Source organism: Malania oleifera, chromosome 1, assembly GCF_029873635.1.
Source record: "Malania oleifera isolate guangnan ecotype guangnan chromosome 1, ASM2987363v1, whole genome shotgun sequence".
Classification (NCBI taxonomy): Eukaryota; Viridiplantae; Streptophyta; class Magnoliopsida; order Santalales; family Ximeniaceae; genus Malania; species Malania oleifera.
This window is the reverse complement of record NC_080417.1, coordinates 458500-477585: the sequence shown is the minus strand read 5'-3', so window position 1 is coordinate 477585 and position 19086 is coordinate 458500. Positions and strand designations below refer to the sequence as shown.

At 36.5% G+C, this 19086-nt stretch overlaps 1 protein-coding gene and 1 long non-coding RNA gene across 3 annotated transcripts in view; both read left to right on the top strand.

The window, feature by feature from the left end:
- LOC131143977 (uncharacterized) overlaps positions 1 to 9626 on the top strand; it is a 50816-nt gene extending 41190 nt beyond the window's left edge. The window contains exon 3 of the long non-coding RNA XR_009133681.1: positions 9343 to 9626. This is a non-coding gene — a long non-coding RNA (uncharacterized LOC131143977). The remainder of the gene's footprint in view (positions 1 to 9342) is intronic.
- A 1213-nt stretch (positions 9627 to 10839) lies between these two features.
- LOC131143961 (serine/threonine-protein phosphatase 7) overlaps positions 10840 to 19086 on the top strand; it is a 34613-nt gene continuing 26366 nt past the window's right edge. Inside the window, exons 1-3 of one of the 2 annotated variants that reach the window (XM_058092321.1) lie at positions 10840 to 11712; positions 12443 to 12937; positions 13330 to 13476. In XM_058092321.1, the coding sequence (XP_057948304.1) occupies positions 11083 to 11712; positions 12443 to 12937; positions 13330 to 13476 (1272 nt within the window). In that variant the 5' untranslated portion in view covers positions 10840 to 11082. The remainder of the gene's footprint in view (positions 11713 to 12442; positions 12938 to 13329; positions 13477 to 19086) is intronic. The other variant, XM_058092315.1, reaches the window with a different exon arrangement.

The following is a 19086-nucleotide window of genomic DNA, read 5'->3' as shown; positions in this document are numbered from 1 at the left end:
GATCAGAAGTTATCATGGAGTTCGTGGAGGAGATTCTCTACAACTTAGCCGAAATATATTATTGATTTGGAGTCCTTGGGCACCATCCCAAAATCAGGGTTAGTAAGGTATTTTAGGGTTTAAGTATTTATTTGGAGTATATAGGGCCTAGGAAGTGTTAAATGAGAAATATTTTGGGAAATGAGTTTATTGATTTAGGGAAAATGTGAATGCCAGGGTTATGAGATTTGAACGCCGCAGGCGCAGGATTGAGTTGTTAACAGGCCTCTTAGAAAGCTAGGTAAGGAGAATAAATTAGAGCAGCTATTTTTGGGAAAGGATATGCTCTATTAAAGTATGAGAAAAATGAAATGTGGTATTTTACCTGTGATTAATATGTTATAAATATTAGACAAAAAATGTGTGGCATGAGAAATATGATATAACGGGTTTATATTGGGAATGTAATTGAAATTGGGATATATGATTTGAGTTGAGGAAAATGAGATTATGATATATATATATATATATATATATATATATATATATATATATATATATATATACTGAACTGTTTTATACAGAAATGAAGTTGTGGAAATTTAATTATGCTTTATATACATAATTGTGATAAAACAAGATTGTTATATGGAAATGATGAAAAGAGGTATGGAAAAACAAAAAAATGTGATATATATATATATATATGTGTGTGTGTGTGTGTGTGTGTGTGTGTGTGTGTGTGTGTGTGTGCGTGCAATTTACTGAGAAATAATGAAATGTAGTATTGATATGTTTTTATTGAGAAATATTGAAATACGAGAAATGAGATATTTATTATGAGAATGGAATGTGTACAAAAAATGATGAGAATACCACTAATGTGATGAAATGAATGTGAATATTGAATTGTGAATACTGAATGTGAATACCTAATTGTAAATACTGAAATGTGATTACTGAATTGTGAATACTAACCTGAGAATAACAAAATGTGAATTTGGAAATATGGAAATGAGTACCCTGATGGGGTGCTGTTGATAAAGAGTACGACACCGTTGCTAGTGAGGGGTTAGTGCAACCACATAGTCTCGTGGAGAGTGTGGTGTGGCAGTCGATTGGGCCAGTAAGAAACGTAGTTTTGCCACCTGGTGTTCGGTCTAGGAGTAGGCAAGTCAATCGTACTACAGACACGTGGTAACATTGTTTTTATCTAATCGAGTAGGCCAATCGCGGTTTATATCCAGCCTTCAGGCCGCACAACGCTGACTATAGGGGGAAGCATGGCGTGGAGAATATCCTCAGGGTAGCCATAAGTTACAGACACGTTGTGAATTTGATACTAGAAGATACTCATGTGCTGGATTATGATTACTCATTACAAACGTGATAATGAACAGTCATGGGTTACAGACACATTGAGATATTTATATGAGGATACCTATGGGCTAGAATGTGAAAATGAGAATGAGAAAGAAAAGCTTATGAAAGCTATTGGAATATGAATATGAGAAAGAATAGTGTATGAAAGAAAATGTGAATATGATTTTGAGAAATGAGAAAGTACGTATATGAATATGAAAATGATAAGAGAGCTTTGAAAATATGTTTTACATCTATATATGATTATGAGTACACATTTATATATATATTTTCTCCCAGCTGTTATATTTATTAAAATAGAATGTGTTTTAATATAATTGAACTCATACTGCCACATACTGTGAATAATTTATTCCGTCTTACTGAGAGTTGTCTCACCCAAATATTTAAATATTTTAGGGAATCGTAACAAGTTAGGAGATAAAGCTTCGAGATAGAGGGGAGCTAGTACCCTGATAGACAGGGTAAGCATTTTGTGTTGAGGAATGTGTTTGTGTAATTCTCTAGGTTATGTTATGGATTTTTGCAGATGTTTATGGATGTTTAGTACTCTAGTTATTTGTATTCCGAATGGTATGTAAATATCGACTTCCACTGTTAGGTATGTTTTTATATGATGGACTGATTACCTCATATCCACTTCGGGTTGGGTCTTGATGATATATGGTATCAGGGTTTTGATATGATGATTACTATTGTTCAAAAAAAATGATGGAAAAATTGGTTCGTGACAGTTTTGGAATTAGAGCCTAGGTTGCTAGGTTTTGCAGAATTTTGTAAAACAGCGGAATACAATACCAGAGTATAAGGATGGATTTTAATGAGAATAAAAATGGGTAGACTGGGATATGAGTCAGTCATTGTGGAGGATAAGATTGAAATTTTAGGTTCTTTCTTACGACTTGGAGGTAGGAGTTTCGTGGTTATTTCTTTGATTTTCTTGGGGTGACGATTTTAGGAAAATCATAGTAAACTATTGTCGGTTCTTGTTTCTATGTGGTAGGACTGAATCTTAAATTGGGATCGAGGATGTTAAATGGTTATAGCAAGATATTTTATGGATCCTAGTTTTTTAAAGTGTATTAACAGTATTATGAGGATAGAATTCTGAGACTGTTTTGTATCATTTTTAGGATGGAGCCTAGAGGTAGCATTGCACATACTGGAGGTGATGATGCGGGGCCTTCCAGTATAGGTGGTGGAGACCCTGATGCAGTATTATGTAGCGTCACCTAGCAGGTGATGGCAAAGCTGGCTAGAGGTTCATGAGAGAGAAGCTGCATGTTTGAGCATTTCATGCGTATGAAGCCTCCGTCATTTTCTGGAGGGGTTGATCTAGTAGTGGCTAAGAATTGGATCTAGGATATTGAGGATGTATTGACAGTACTTCCTTGTATAAAGGAACAGAAAGTGTCCTTTGCTTCGTTCAAGTTAACTGGAGAGGCAAAACGCTAATGGAAATCAGCAAGACTGTTAAAGGAGTAAAGACCTGAGCCTGTAACGGTGACCTGGAGCCACTTCAGAGAGTTATTTTTCGAGCGTTACTTCCTTGCTACCATTAGAAAGGCAAAGGCAATAGAGTTTTTTTATTTGACTCAGGGGCATATGATGGTACAATAGTATGCAGCCAGATATATTGAGCTACCCCAGTTTGCCCCGTACTTAGTGCTAGACGAGCAGAAGAAGGCGAAGAGGGCCTGAACCAGGGATTATATGAGCAGGTTGTAGGTTTTTAGGCCCAGACTTTCTCAAAGATAGTTGATAGAGCCACAGTGATTGAGAGTGGCCTATAGAGGGGTGCTGCGGCGTAGAGTTAGGGAAAAAGATTCGCGCCTCTAGATTTTCAGGCACGGTCCAGCCAAGGGCCTTGGAGAAGACAGTATAGCAGAGGAGGTCAGAGACAGGGGATGAGAGATTGAGCAGTATAGGGCAGACCGATGCCTCCTTTCTTTCCTAAATGCTTTAGGAGACACCCAGGAGAGTGCCAATTCAAAGAGATGGTTTGTTACCAATGCTATCAGCTTGCCCATAAGGCGAGAGACTGCCGAGCACCGTCAATTATTGCGCCTGCTCCTAGACCATATCGAGGAGGTCACTAGGCACCTTGAGATGGTCAGCAGAGGAATACCACTCTAGCACGAGTTTATGCACTGACACTATAAGATGCTGAGGTGATAGGAGATGTCGTGACAGGTACTATTTCAATTATTTCTTTTACAGCTACTACTTTGTTTGGTTCAAGGGCAACTCACTCCTTTATTGCTCGAGAGTTTGTTAAATATTGTGGGTCAAAAACTCAGTCGCTAGATATTAGTTTGTCCATTTCTATGTCATCTAGGATTGTAATGTTAGGTAAGAAGGTACTCAGGAATTATCCAGTCTGTATTCAGGGAAGGTCTTTATCAGCTAACTTGGTGGTCTTAGATATGTTTGGGTTCAAAGTGATACTAGGGATGGACTGATTAGCTGCCCACTATGCTAGTATCAACTACCATCAAATAGAGGTAGTGTTCAGACCTCTACGAGGACAGGAGTACAAATTTGTGGGGTCATGTGTGCGCACCCCACCATAGATGTTATCTGCCATTCAGGCGAGGAGGTTGTTGTTGGAGGGTTGCTAGGGATTTTTGGCCTGCGTGAAGGAAGTATCAGAAGGGGAGTTGAGGTTAGATGATATCCTGATAGTGAAGGATTTTCTTGATGTATTCCCCGAGGATTTTCCGGGACTACCTCCTGATTATGAGGTAGAGTTTGCTATTGAACTAGTTTTGGGGAGAGCGCCGATTACAAAAGAGTCATATAGAATCGCACTAATGGAATTGAAAAAGTTGAAAGAATAACTGTAGGAACTGTAAGACAAAGGGTTTATTCGGTCCAGCGTGTCGCCCTAGGGAGCGCCGATATTGTTTATAAAGAAGAAAGATAGGTCGACGAGAAGGTGTATCGACTATAGAGAAATTAATAAAGTGACCATAAAAAATAAGTGCCCGCTTCCCCACATCGATGATTTGTTTGATCAGTTACAAGGGACACATATTTTCTCAAAAATAGATCTACGGTCTGGGTGCCATCAGGTGAAGGTCAGGGCATAAGACGTTCCAAAGACAGCATTCAGGACTCAGTATGACCATTATGAATTTTTGGTTATGCCGTTTGGGTTAATAAATGCTCCTACAGTGTTTATGGATCCGATGAACATGGTCTTCCACTAGTATTTGGACCAGTTTGTGGTGGTATTTATTGATGACATACTGGTGTATTCAAAGAGCCCAGAGGAGCATGAGAAATATCTGAGGATAGTGCTTCGGGTATTGAAAGAAAGAAATTTGTATGCAAAACTCAAGAAGTGCGAGTTCTAGCTGAGGCAAGTTACCTTCATTGGACATGTGATATCCATGGGTGGTATTTCGGTAGATCCGAGTAAAATCGAGGTAGTGGTGGACTGGGTACGACCAAAAAATGTGTAGGAAATTTTAAACTTCTTGGGTTTGCCTGGGTACTGCCGTAAATTTGTTGAGGGGTTTTCTAAATTGTTAGGTCCTTTTACAAGATTGAATAGAAAAGGAGTGAAATTCGAGTGAACCAATGAATATGAACGGAGCTTTCGGGAGTTAAAGCAGCAGCTCATCACTACACCGATGTTGACGATTCCTTTAGGAGAAAAGGGTTTCATAATTTATAGTGATGTGTCACATAAAGGGCTCGGATGTGTGCTGATGTAGCAGGAGAGAGTGGTAGCATATGCCTCCTAATAGTTGAAAGAATATGAGAAGAATTATCCTACCCATGATCTAAAGTTAGCAATGGTGGTTTATGTACTGAAAATTTGGAGACACTATCTGTATGGGGGCAGGTGTGAGATTTTCATTAACCATAAAAGTTTAAAATATTTCTTTATACAGAAAGAATTAAACATGAGGCAGAGGAGATGGCTGGAGCTGATAAAAGATTATGACTACACCATCAGCTACCACTCGGGAAAAGCTTATGTGGTGGCTGATGCTTTGAGCCGGAAATTAGTGGGAGCAGCAGTGTTAGCAGGGATGACTCAACATCCGATTCAGATGGATTTGGAAATAATTGGGGTGGAACTCGTAGAGGGTGATCATCAGACATTTATTGCTAATCTGGTATTACAACTGACCCTGTAGGAAAGGATTAAAGCTGCTCAGGGGAGTGATGCAGAATTAGTAGAAGTTATGGATAAAGTACATAATGGTCAAGAGAGAGACTTCAATATCTCAGATGATGGAGCTTTGAGATTTCATACCAGACTATGTGTACCTGCAAACCCTGAGATTAAGATAGTTATTCTAAAGGAAGCACACTGATTCCCGTATACTATACACCCTGGTAGCACTAAAATGTATAGGGATCTTTGGGAGTCTTTTTGGTGGAGCAATATGAAAAGAGAGATCGCTGAGTTTGTAGTACAGTGTTTGACATGCCAGAAGGTGAAAGCTAAGCATTAGAGCCTGGCAAGATCATTGCAACCATTTCACATCCATGAGTGGAAGTGGGAACATATAGTGATGGATTTTGTCACAAGATTACCGCTGACACTACATGGACAGGACGCCATTTGGGTAGTCGTAGATCGACTTATGAAGACTGCCCATTTCCTGCCTATTAAGATTAACTACTCCATTAGTAGACTAGCGGATTTGTATATTCAAGAGATAGTTAGACTACATGGTGTGCCAGTGTCCAAAGTATCAGACTGAGACCCACGGTTTACATCTTAGTTTTGGAGGAGCTTGTAGAAGGCCATAGGTTCTTAGTTGATGTTCAACACAACATTTTATCCTTAGACAGATGGGCAGATAGGGAGAATGATACAAATATTGGAGGATATACTGCGAGCTTATGTGTTGGACTTCAAGGGTAGTTGCCGCTGGTCACATTTGCGTATAATAACAGCTATAAGACCAGCATTAGGATGATACTATATGATACGTTATATGGCAGGAGGTGTCGATCTTCGTTGTACTAAAATGAGATTGGAGAAAAATAGATTTTGAGGCCATAATTGATACAACATACTCATAATAAAGTTAGACTCATCAGATATAATATTAGAACAGCACAGAGTTGGTAGAAGAGTTATGAAGATACTCGCCAGCGAGAGTTGGAGTTTTACGCAGGAGATCATGTATTTTTGAAAGTGGCACCAATGAAAGGAGTTATGAGATTTGGGAGGAAGGGTAAACAAAGCCCTAGGTATATTGGACCATTGAAGGTTTTTGAAATAGTGGGTCTAGTTGCCTACAAGTTGACGTTAGCACTGGTTTTGTCTATAATCCACAACGTATTTTACGTTTCCATGTCAAGAAAATACATCCCAGATCCCTCCCATGTGATCAGTAATGAGACACTGGAGCATGATGATGCCTTATCTTATGAAGAGGTGGCAGTGCAGATTTTAGACTGGAAGGAACAAGAGCTGCGTACAAAGAAGATTCCATTGGTAAAAGTGTTATGGCACAATCATGCAGTAGAGGAAGTTTCGTGGGAATTAGAGGAACAAATGCGCCAAAGATACCCACACTTGTTCAGTGAACAGGTGACCTAGGGTTGAACTGGGAAAAAGAAAGCGAATAACAAGGTATATATTTTGACTTGTATAGTATAGGATAAATAATGTTTTTGTTTTGGTTATAAATGGTTTTGGGGGATTTTTCTTTTGCTATTCATGATTGTAATCTCTTAGAACCTTTTTTCTGTAACCACGATATTCTTCTGCCATAAGTGAGGGTAATTAAAAAAATTGGGATGTTTCTTTAAGGATGAAAAGGTGATAAATAACAATTTTGAGGATGAAATTTTATAAGGAAGGGATAATGTAGAGACCCAAAAAATTTAATAAAAGAAAAGAAAGAGAATCAATCAAGGAAAAGGAAAAAAGGGGAATCAGCAGGGGTTCGTAGATGGATGTCCCTCTAGGCCTCATTGACGAAGGACATGTGTCTTGTCGATGAAGATATACTGAGAGTGGATAATTTCAGGTTATTAAGGGTTCGTTGATGAACCCATTATCTTCGTCGATGAATGCCCTTTTGTGGTTCGTTGACGAGTTCACATGTCTCATCGATGAAGTCACGTGGCCAACGATCTATAAATATGCTAAAATCGGATTTTAGCGTGGAAAATCATTTCTTTCTTCTCTCTCTAAGTTCAATTTCTCTCCCTTCTCTCTTCATTTTTGGCCTAATTCTCGCCCAAATCAATGATCAGAAGTTACCATGGGGTTCGTGGGGTGATTCTCTACAACTTAGTTGGAGCAGATTGTTGATTTAGAGTCCTTGGGCAATATCCCAAAGTTAGGTTAAGTAAGGTATTTTAGGGTTTAAGTATTTATTTGGAGTATATAGGGCCTAGGAAGTGTTAAATGAGAAATATTTTGGGAAATGAGTTAATTGATTTGGGAAAAATGTGAATGCCAGAGTTTTGAGTTTTGAATGCCGCAGGCACAGGATTGAGTTGTTTACAGGCCTCTTAGAAAGCTAGGTAAGAGGAATAAATTATAGCATCTATTTTTGGGAAAAAGAAATTGTTGATTTAGAGTATGTGAAAAATGAAATGTGGTATTTTACCTGTGATTAATATGTTATAAATATTAGACAAAAACTGTGTGGCATGAGAAATATGATATAATAGGTTTATACTAGGAATGTAATTGAAATTGGGATATATGATTTGAGTTGAGGAAAATGAGATTATGAAATATATATATATATATATATATATATATATATATATATATATATATATATACTAAACTGTTATATACAGAAATGAAGTTATGGAATTTTAATTATGTTTTATGCACATAATTGTGATAAAATGAGATTGTTTTATGGAAATGATGAAAAAGTGATATACAAAATGTTTTTATGGAAAACAAAGAAATGTGTATATATATATAGATGTGCAATTTACTGGGAAATATTGAAATGTGGTATTGATATGTTTTTACTAAGAAATGTTGAAATACGAGAAATGAGATATTTATTATAAGAATGGAATGTTTAAAAAAAAAATGATGAGAGTACCACTGATGTGATGGAATGAATGTGAATGCTGAATGTGAGTACCGAATTGTGAATATTGAAATGTGATTACTGAATTGTGAATACTAAACTGAGAATAACGAAATGTGAATTCGGAAATGTGGAAATGAGTACCCTGATGGGCTGTTGTTGATAGAGAAAGCTTGGTACTGTTGCTAGTGAGGTGTTAGTGTAACCACATGGTCTTGTGGAAAGTGTGGTGTGACAGTCGATTGGGCTAGTGAGAAGGGTAGTTTTGCCACCTGGCGTCCAAACGAGGAGTAGGCAGGTCAATTGTACTACAGACACGTGGTTACATTGTTTTTATCTAATCGGGTAGGCTAACTGCTGTTTAGATCGAGCCTTCGGGCCGCACAACCCTGACCATGGGGGGAAGCATGACATGGAGAATATCCTCAGGGTAGCCATGAGTTATAGACATGTTATGGATTTGATATTGGCGAATACTCATGTGCTAGATTATGATTACTCATTACAAACGCGATAATGAACAACCATGGGTTACAGACACGTTGAGATATTTATATGAGGATACCCATGGACTAGAATGTGAAAATGAGAATGAGAAAGAAAAGCTTATGAAAACTATTGAAATATGAATATAAGAAAGAATAGTGTATGAAAGAAAATGTGAATATGATTTTGAGAAATGAGAAAGTATGTATATGAATATGAAAATGATAAGAGAGTTTTGAAAATATGTTTTACATCTATATATAATTATGAATACACACACACACACACACACACACATATATATATATATATATATATATATATTTTCTCCTAACTGTTATATTTTTTAAAATGGAATGTGTTATAATGTAATTGAACTCATACTGCCACACATTGTGAATAATTTATTCTGTCTTACTGAGAGTTCTCTCGTCTAAATATTTAAATATTTTAGGGAATCGTAACAGGCTAGGAGATAAAGCTCTGAGATAAAGGGGAGCTAGTACCTTGATAGATAGGGTAAGCATTTTGTGTTGGGGAATGTGTTTGTGTAATTCTCAGGGTTATGTTATGAATTTTTGGAGATGTTTATGGATGTTTAGTACTTTGGTTATTTGTATTCCGAATGATATGTAAATATGGACTTCTGTTGTTAGGTATGTTTTTATATGATGGACTGATTACCCAATATCCTACTTGGGGTGGGTCTTGATGATATATGGTATCAGGGTTTTGATATGATGATTACTATTGTTTTAAAAAAAAAATTGAAGGAAAAATCACGTCGTGACATGTGCAGCGAATTGTAAAGTGTCTCTTAATGCCTTGTTGCTCATAAAACTCCATAAACTGAGGATCAGCGTACTCGATCTCATTGTCCAGCCTTAGATATTTGATTCTCCTTCCTGTCTGGTTTTTCACTTCAGCATTCCACATCTTGAACCTGACAAACGTATCAGACTTATGTCGATGAAGTATATCCATACTTTTAGTGAGGTATTCAGTTTTAATTTTTAATCTAAATGAAGATGGAGGAAGATCATACTTTTTGCGTGATCCTGTAGAGATGCGATATTTTAATCTAAAATAGTGTTTTCCCAAGTTCATTGCATTTAGATGAATAACAACATTAAGAATTCATGATAAATATTTGTTGCCTTTTATATCAAGGGGAATAAATTCAACTTTACTTAAGTTTGACATATGAATAAATTAACAATAATAAGACAATTTAAAAAAATAAAATGTAAAAACTGAAATAAAACTAAGATAATAATAAATATAATAGTACTTCCGCATTTTCGGGGGTACTTAAATAAGTTTCTTTATGAAAATTATTTTTTTTCTCAATTTGTATTCTTTAGGAGTAGGTGTTCAATTATAATATGGAAATAAGTAATAATTTACCACATCTTCCAGAGGTTAAGTGTCTTCATTTGGAGGATAAACGTCTCACCTATTCAGGAGGTCAATTTTAACATTTTTTCGGGAGGTTAAAAATATATTCTCTTCAGGAGGTAAATATTTATCATTTCTCCTAAAACTAGATATATAACCTTTTAAGGAGGTCTATCTTTTCGGGAGATTAAATATATAGCATTTTCAAGAGATCTATCTTACCATCTCTTCTTCAGATCAGTACTCTTTAAACTTTAAAAGACATATTCTCTAGCAAAGAATATTATACTATTATGGAGTAAAACTTTCAAGAAATAAATTAAATAGAATTTAAAGTAATATTTTAGATAGTTTGAGACTTGTGCTGATAACATCTTAAAGACATAGGAAAATAAATAAAGATGAAATATAAATTTTACATTATGTCTGCTTTATGAATGGATGAAATAACAAATTTTATTATCTTGAGAGGAATTATAAGGTGATTTGGAAACGACCTGTACAAAATATCTCTTCTCTCGATTTCTAATCTTCTCTTATGCCTATTTCCTTCAAATATTTTTTGTGTTTTCAAATGAGAGAGATGACCAATGAAAAAAAGGTAGGCCTTCCGTTTGACCGGTTGGACCAATTCGGTATCCTCGAGCAAAATTCGACCGACCAGTGGATTCACCATGGCAACCACAGAAAAGTACGGACTTCTACTGACCAAGCTCACACGGGCTTCCCCCGCCCGATCAGGAGGAGTTGTTGTTGGCGCTAGGGTTTCTTGAAACAATCCTGAGAAGCCAGGGATATGATGCTATCATGGTCGGATAATTGTGGTGCTGCTTCTGCTCCTATTCCCAACCCCAATGCTTCTTCTTCCGAAAATCCAAACCCTATCCCCCCTGTCGCTTTGGTTGCCGACGATACTTCCCCCGCCTCACCCTCGTTGTCGACCTCCTCTGAACGTAATAATTTCACCACCACTGCCTCACCTGACAACCCATCGCCATCTCTGCCGCCCCCGCCACTACCACCGCCACCAGCACCACCGCCAGCTGAGATCCCTCTCTCATGGCCACCCGATGGCAATCTAAGCTTAGATTGGATCCAGGATCTCATGTCAGCCTTCGACTGGTCTTCCAGAAATCTGCATCCCTCGGAATTCCCGCGCGTATTCCCTGTAGGCACGCTAGATTCTCTGGTGCTCTGCGCATCCAAAATCCTGCACAAGGAACCTAATTGCATCAGAATTGAGGATTGTGGGCCCAATTCCAGAGTTGTGGTGGTAGGAGACGTTCACGGCCAGTTGCATGATCTCTTATTTCTCTTGCGGCATGCTGGTTTACCTTCCCAAAACCATTTCTACGTCTTTAACGGAGACTACGTTGATCGAGGGGCTTGGGGTCTGGAAACCTTCCTCATTTTGTTGGCTTGGAAGGTAACAACACCCCCCTCCTCCACTCCAATGTCTTAAAATTCATTTGATTTAACACTTAGCACTTTGATTAATTACATGACTTTAGTTAGGAGCTATATGTTCTCAAAATTGGCAAGTTTTAGAAGATTATTGAAATGGGAGTGACAGTTCTTGTTCTGCTTTAGCAAAAGTAGTTAAATATGGAGAAGAAAATGGGAGGATTAAAGGAGTTTTAATGGACAAATATTGGCTCTTGGCTTTTTCCACGGTTTTCACTTGAACTTAGGTGGTTAATTAAGTCTTAAGCCATGTACTTTTTAAATCTCCCTTCAGGGGCAAAAATGATAAATGCAATTGTTTTTTTTTTTATTTTTTTCTGGACACTAGAATTAATGATTTGTAGTGACTGTTCCATTTATCTAAAGTTACAATTAGAATGCTATTCTTGAGGATATTGGGTTTGATTGTTTGATTACTATATGCTTTGCTAAGGTTCATACATTAAGATTAATATATTTTTGTAGATTTAGTGTGTGACCATGTGTGTGTGTGTGTTTGTTGGGGGGGGGGGGTGGGGACTCAATCCATGTGTTAATATTAAAAGTAATAGTTTATTTTGAGTACTTGGGTGTAAATGAATGATATAATTTCTATGTTTTAATTTGTTAGTTGTTTTTAATTAAACATTTAAATCCATTATCTCTTTTTATGGTAATTAATAGCATTGTCTTGGAATTTTTTTTCTCCTCAGATCTTCATGCCACATAGATTATTTCTCCTCCGTGGAAATCATGAATCTAAATATTGCACGTCTGTTTATGGGTTTGAAAAGGAAGTGATGACGAAGTATGGAAATCGAGGGAGACATGTATATCATAAATGTTTAGGATGTTTTGAAGGACTTCCATTGGCCTCAATTATAGCTGGGCATGTCTATACAGCCCATGGAGGGATTTTTCGTAGTGTTTCTGTCAACTCGTCAAAGCGATCCAAACGAAAGAAGAACCGTAGGATAAGTATTAACTCTGAAGCGAATGCATTATCTTTGGGCTCTTTAGAGGAATTGTCCAAAGCTAGGAGATCAGTTCTTGATCCTCCATGGGAAGGTTTAAACTTGATTCCTGGTGATGTGTTGTGGTCAGATCCTTCGATGAACCCCGGTCTTTCACCAAATAAAGAGAGAGGCATTGGTTTGCTATGGGGTCCAGATTGCACTGAGCAGTTTTTGAAGAAGTTCCATCTAAAGGTGATGTTATAAATCAATTATTCTCTTGTAAGCCAACATCTTAATATTGTAAATGATCAAGTTTTATCATTGGAATAACATGCAAAATCATTTGAATTTTTTGTTCTATATGATGGTTTTTAGTATAATAAAATTGAGAAAAAACTTGATCTATGGCTTGCAAAATGCTTTTGTTTTTTGGGGTGGGGGTGCAGATGTGATTTCCCACATTAATATTGTTATTCATTGAAATATTGGTCATCATATTTGTAGATTATGAAATTTGTTTCCTTTTTCGGTTATTTACTATTTGTTTGATTCTCAATTGTGAAGTGATTAAAATGCACTAATATAATCACTAGGAAGATTGTATTAGGGACTAATATTAGTTTTTTGCCCATTTTTATTGCCAGCTGATTATTAGGTCACATGAAGGCCCTGATGCAAGGGAAAAGAGACCTGGCTTCGCTAGAATGGATGAAGGGTACACTATAGATCATGTTGTGGAATCAGGAAAGCTAATTACTCTATTCAGTGCTCCAGATTATCCTCAATTTCAGGTTCCTTCTTGATCCATGTATTTCATTTTTATTTTTTGACAGCAAAAGAAAATTGATAAGGGAAGAATTTACAAGAAGGAGAATGAGAAATATCCCAATAAAAATATGGGAGAAACCATATAAAAAAGGAACTAAAAACAACAAAGAGAGAAAATATTCAAACCAACAAGTTCATCCAATCCCTTTGTAAATTCGGAAAATTGGCACTCCTAAAAATGCCAAACTTGACACACGACAAAGAAGCCATGAACTGAATTTTTTTTCACACTAGTGTTTTAAAAGACTCAATCGAGGCTCGCCTCAAGGCACAACATGCCTAAAACACCTTGAGGCTCAATCTAAGATGTCAAATTCCAAAAAAAGATAACGCAGTACATGTTGAGGCTTACGCATTTTTATAGAAGGCATGCCTTTTGTGTCAGTTGAGGCTTACACATGTTGGGTGTGTGATTCTTAAGTAAGAATTGTTTAAAAAATTTTAACAACATGTTTGTATAAACGGAATGTCATAATATGAGTTGCTTTCTAGAACTCTTGGACCTCAATCTTTTCAAAATAATTCATGAAAATAGTTTGAACTTTGTAATAGTGTAGCTGTCTCTTGTCATCATTTATGTCATGTATTCAAGTTAGCAATTTTTGAATGGCGAACAAGTAGTTTGCAAAGTATATATAATTTTTCTTTCTTAGGTATATTTGTGATTTTCTTAATTTTTTCTTATTTTTAAAATATATAAAATTTATTTACATATTTTGATCTTAAAAACAAATTCGTAAAAGGCTTACGCCCCAATGCCTTAAGGCTTACGCCTTGCCTCTTAAGGGTTAAAATGCCTCACCTTACGCCTTTGCCTTTTGAAACATTGTTTCACACCGGTGGCAAGTTTAACTTCTTCCTAAAAAAAATCTGTGCTTTATGCTCCAACCATAATCCCCATAGAACTGCAATTGTGCCACACTTCCACAAAGCTGCCCTATGCTTCTTCCAAAACTTGCGAAGGAGGTAGGTAACAAATCTTCCACCTAAGAAGGGCAAACCCAATTTTCATCCATGATACCGAATAGTTTGTTCCAAATCCTCCAAGCAAAGTCACAATGCGAAAGTAGATGAGATGCTGTCTCAGAATTCCTATTACGGAGCACGCAAACATCTAGAGAGAGAGAGCCTTCTAAGGTCTCAAGTTATTGGTATTAATTTTGTTAGGCACAATCAACCATGTAAAAGCTTAATTTTTGGGGAACTTTAACCTTCCAAATAATCGGGTGGAGAGGAAATGAAGAGTTGAAACAGGTCAAGAATTCAAAGAAAGATTTGCAAGAAGACACCTTCGAATGATCAAAGATCATGAACAGACATCCCTACCCGAGGACTTGTTACAATCATAGAATTAAAAATCAATGTGTAATGACTGTTATGCAGTGATATCAATGACATACAAGACTGTTACAAGGCAATATCTCAGAGGTATGCCGATTCACAACCTTTATGGCTGTTACGGTTTGTTATGGTACCGTTACAATGCTAGTTTGGCTGTGAATGACTAAGGCAGGTTTTTTGGTACCTTTTTTGCATTTTCCCCTCTCTTTTTCCTTTATTGAAGCTTAGAAACTCAATTTGAAGTTGGTTTATTTAGTTGATGATTTTTTTATTAAAAAACCATTTGTTGGATTTATAGTTTACTTTCCTTGACATTTAGCATGCATTTTTTCAATAATTATCATTAAATAAGCCCATTTTTTTCTCATTAGATTACATATGTTTGATCTCTAAGTTCTTTCAATTTTATTTTTCTTCTCTTTTTCTTATATCTAGTTTGGAGACTAAAATTTGTTTTATTGTATGCATTTTTGTTCTTGTTTAGCATATGAACATTCTATATTCTATTCTTTTGATAACTGAAATTCCATTAAAGACTAAAAGAGTACAAAAGATGGCATTCTATATTTTATACTTCTTTATATTGTGATTTCTTAGTTTGAATTTCACTTATAATCTATACAGTAGTGAAAAGTAGCAATGCATGTTTCTTCTCAGCAAAAGGAACTAAAATGACCAAGATGACATCCAATACTTATGGTATATTATATGTTACATTTAAATTGATTAAAATTTACTAAAAATCATTTGAAGAAGCATATTGGATTTTAGGATCAAAACATGTGAATTTGTATGTTTTTAAGAGGTTTGTTAATGCAAAAAATGAATTCAGGGACATGGTTACCATCACTTCTTACGTAACATCTGTGACGCCCATGACCGTTATTGTTATGCGAACCATTATTGTTATTTAAAACCATGGTCACAATTTGTCAATAAGGACAACAAGGATGACAACCCCAAACATCTTATCATTCATAGATCCCTTGGAATGGAGATCCCAAGAAACCAAAGAACTACTCAAATTGCTAACAAAGAAAGAAATAACTCTATTTGGCCAAGAGCTTAATCTATAAAGAGAAGGGGAAGATGTGGAAATAGAAACATCCCCAAGCCATGGGTCTTTCCAAAAATGAATTTTGGAACCCCTCCCCACTTCAAATTAGTGTGAAGAGTGAAAAGAGACTAAATATGAGAAGTATACCTCCATAGACTCCCCCAAGGACATCTCAGATCAGCATTGCTATCCCAACCGTTCTCATCCAACCCTAACTTACTTCTTGCAACTCTATGCCAAAGGGAAGTATCTTCTAGGAGGGAAAGCCATAACAATGTAGCTAAAGGGTGGTGTTCATATACACCAAATAACCAAGACCCACTCCCTTCCTTTTTAGACCTAAAAACCTCCACCCAACTTACTAAATGGTCCTTATGACTCCTCACACTAGGCCACAAGAAATCCCTCATGATTCTCTTAAGTGTTCTACGATACTAGCAATTTCTACTGGAACCTTACAAATAGACAAGAAATGCAATGGAATGTCAGAGAGACAAGCCTAAATAAGAGTTATTCTATCCCCTAAAGAGAAATGAGCCCCCTTCCAGCCATCTAATCTCTTCATCACCCTTTCCACTGCCTGATTCCAAAAATCTGCAACTTTAGGATTCCCTCCAGAGGGACCCCAAAGGCCAATCCAATATATCCACACTCCACACTAGGAGCCCATTCACTAGCTTGCTCAGCGAGTACATTTAAGTCTGCTATTCCACTCTTCCCCCTATTAATTTAAAGCCTAGACACTCTCTTGAAGACTTGGAGAATGCCCAATATTCTCCTAAAATAAGGGCTATTACCATCTAGGAAGAAGATGGTATCATCAACAAACTAAAAATGAGAAACCACTACTCCTTCTCTCCTCACTGCTAACCCTTTCACCAACCTCCTCCGCACCGCCATGACCACCATCCTGCTCAAAACATCAGCTACAAGGACAATTAGGAAGGGAGATAAATGGTCTCCTTGTCTAGTGCCCCTCAAAGCACTAAACCAAGATTTGGGTTCACCATTCACAATCACCGAAAGCCACACATTAGACAAACAACCACTAATATACCTCCGCCAACACTTACCAAAATCCTTTCTCGCAAAAATCATATCCAAGATGCTCCAATTCACCTTTGAATAAGCTTTCTTGAAATCTACTTTGAAAATGAAGCCTCTCTTCTTGTTCCTATGAATATCCTCTACCACCTCATTAACTACTAGAATAGCATCCACTATTTGTCTCCCACTCCTCCCCTCCAACTCACTTTGAGTACTAGAAATGGTATTGTCGATCATTGTACCCAACCTATTAGATAACACTATAGTGATAATCGTATATACACTAGAGACAAGACTAATGGTTCTAAAATCCTCAAACTTGAAAGATCTAGATTTCTTAGGCACCAAGGCTATAAAAGCGGAATTAATGCATACTTAGATACCTGTCCCCAAAAAATCAGAGAAAAATTTCAGCAAATCACCCTTATAATCTCCCAACAATCTTGGAAGAAAGGTCATGTTAAATTCGTTTAGACATGGTGCCTTATTCCTATCCATCCCAAAAACCACACCCCTCATTTCCTACAACAACAGCAACAACAACAACAACAACAACAACAAGAAACCTTAAGTCCCACTAGGTGGGGCCAGCTACATGAATTCTTTTCCGCCAATTCACTCAATCAAAAGCGTTTTCATTTATTAGATTAAGGGCTGTTAAATCCTTCCTCACTACCTCATTTTTGAGTTATTTTAGGTCTACCCCTACACTTTTTTGTGCCAGAAATAATAACTAACTCACTCCTCACAAGTGCTCTACTAGGCCTGCGTTTCAAATGCCCAAACCATCTAAGCTGTCTGCCCCTTATCTTGTTTTCAGTCGGTGCTATGCCAAAATTATTACGTATATGCTTATTTTTTACTTTATCTTCTAATGTTAAACCACTCATCCACCTTAAATTCGAATCTCAACAACTTTTTATCTTTTGTACATGTTGTATCTTAATTGTCCAACAATCTGAATCATAAAGCATAATTGGCCTTGTAGCCGTATTACAAAAATGTACTTTTAATTTTATGGGTATTCTATGATCACACAACACGCCTGACGCATTCCTCTATTTTGCCCAACTTGTTTTAATTGTACACTCTATTTTACCCAACCTGTTTTAATTCTATATACTACATCTTCTTCAATTTCCCCTTCAGCTTGCATAATAGATCCCAGATATCTAAATCTGTCAGCAATATCAATCTCTTGATTATCAAGTTTAATCTTCTCTCTATTTCTACTCCTTACATTATTGAAATTACATTTCATATATTCTATCTTATTCTTACTTATCCTAAACCTTTTAAACTCTAATGTGGCTCTCCAAAGTTCTAGCTTAGATTCCACTCCACTCCTTTTGTCATCAATCAACACGATATTACCTACACACAATATACACCAAGGAACCTCATTTTGGATATTTTTAGTTAGTTCATCAATTACTAAAGTCTTAGAAGGACTCGAAGTAGAACCTTGATGAGCATCTACTGTGATTGGAAAATCTCTAGATTTTCCTCCTCTAGTTTTGACCTCTATATATCTACTGCACATTCCCTTTCTTTCTAAGACCCATCGAAGAACTTCCCTAGGTTCTCTATCATAAGCTCCTCTAGATCAGTAAAAACCATATGGAAATCCCTCTTCTTTTCCCTAAACTTTTCCATTAAATTTCTTAAAAATAAATTGCTTTCGTTGTCGATCTCCTAAGAATAAAATCAAATTGGTTTCCTAAAATTTTCGTTTCTATTATTATTCTATGTTCCATTACCCTTTCCCATAATTTCATTGTATGACTCATAATCTTAATTCCACGATAGTTATTATAGTTTTGAATATCACCTTTGTTTTTGTGCAAAGCTGCTAAAGTACTTTTCCTCCATTCTTCTGGCATTTTTTTGGTTTTTATAATAGTGTTGAATTGATTTGTTAACCAAATAATTCCTTTATCCCCTAAACATTTCCAAACTGCAATGGGTATTTTATTTGGTCCCATAGATTTCCTACTTTTTATCTTTCTTAATGCCATCTTAACTTCAAGGACTCTAATTTTGCGAATAAATCTCTTATGTTTAGTCTTCGCCTCATTTTTTACTTCCAAGTTCAATCTTTCATTTTTGTTTTCATTAAACAACTTAT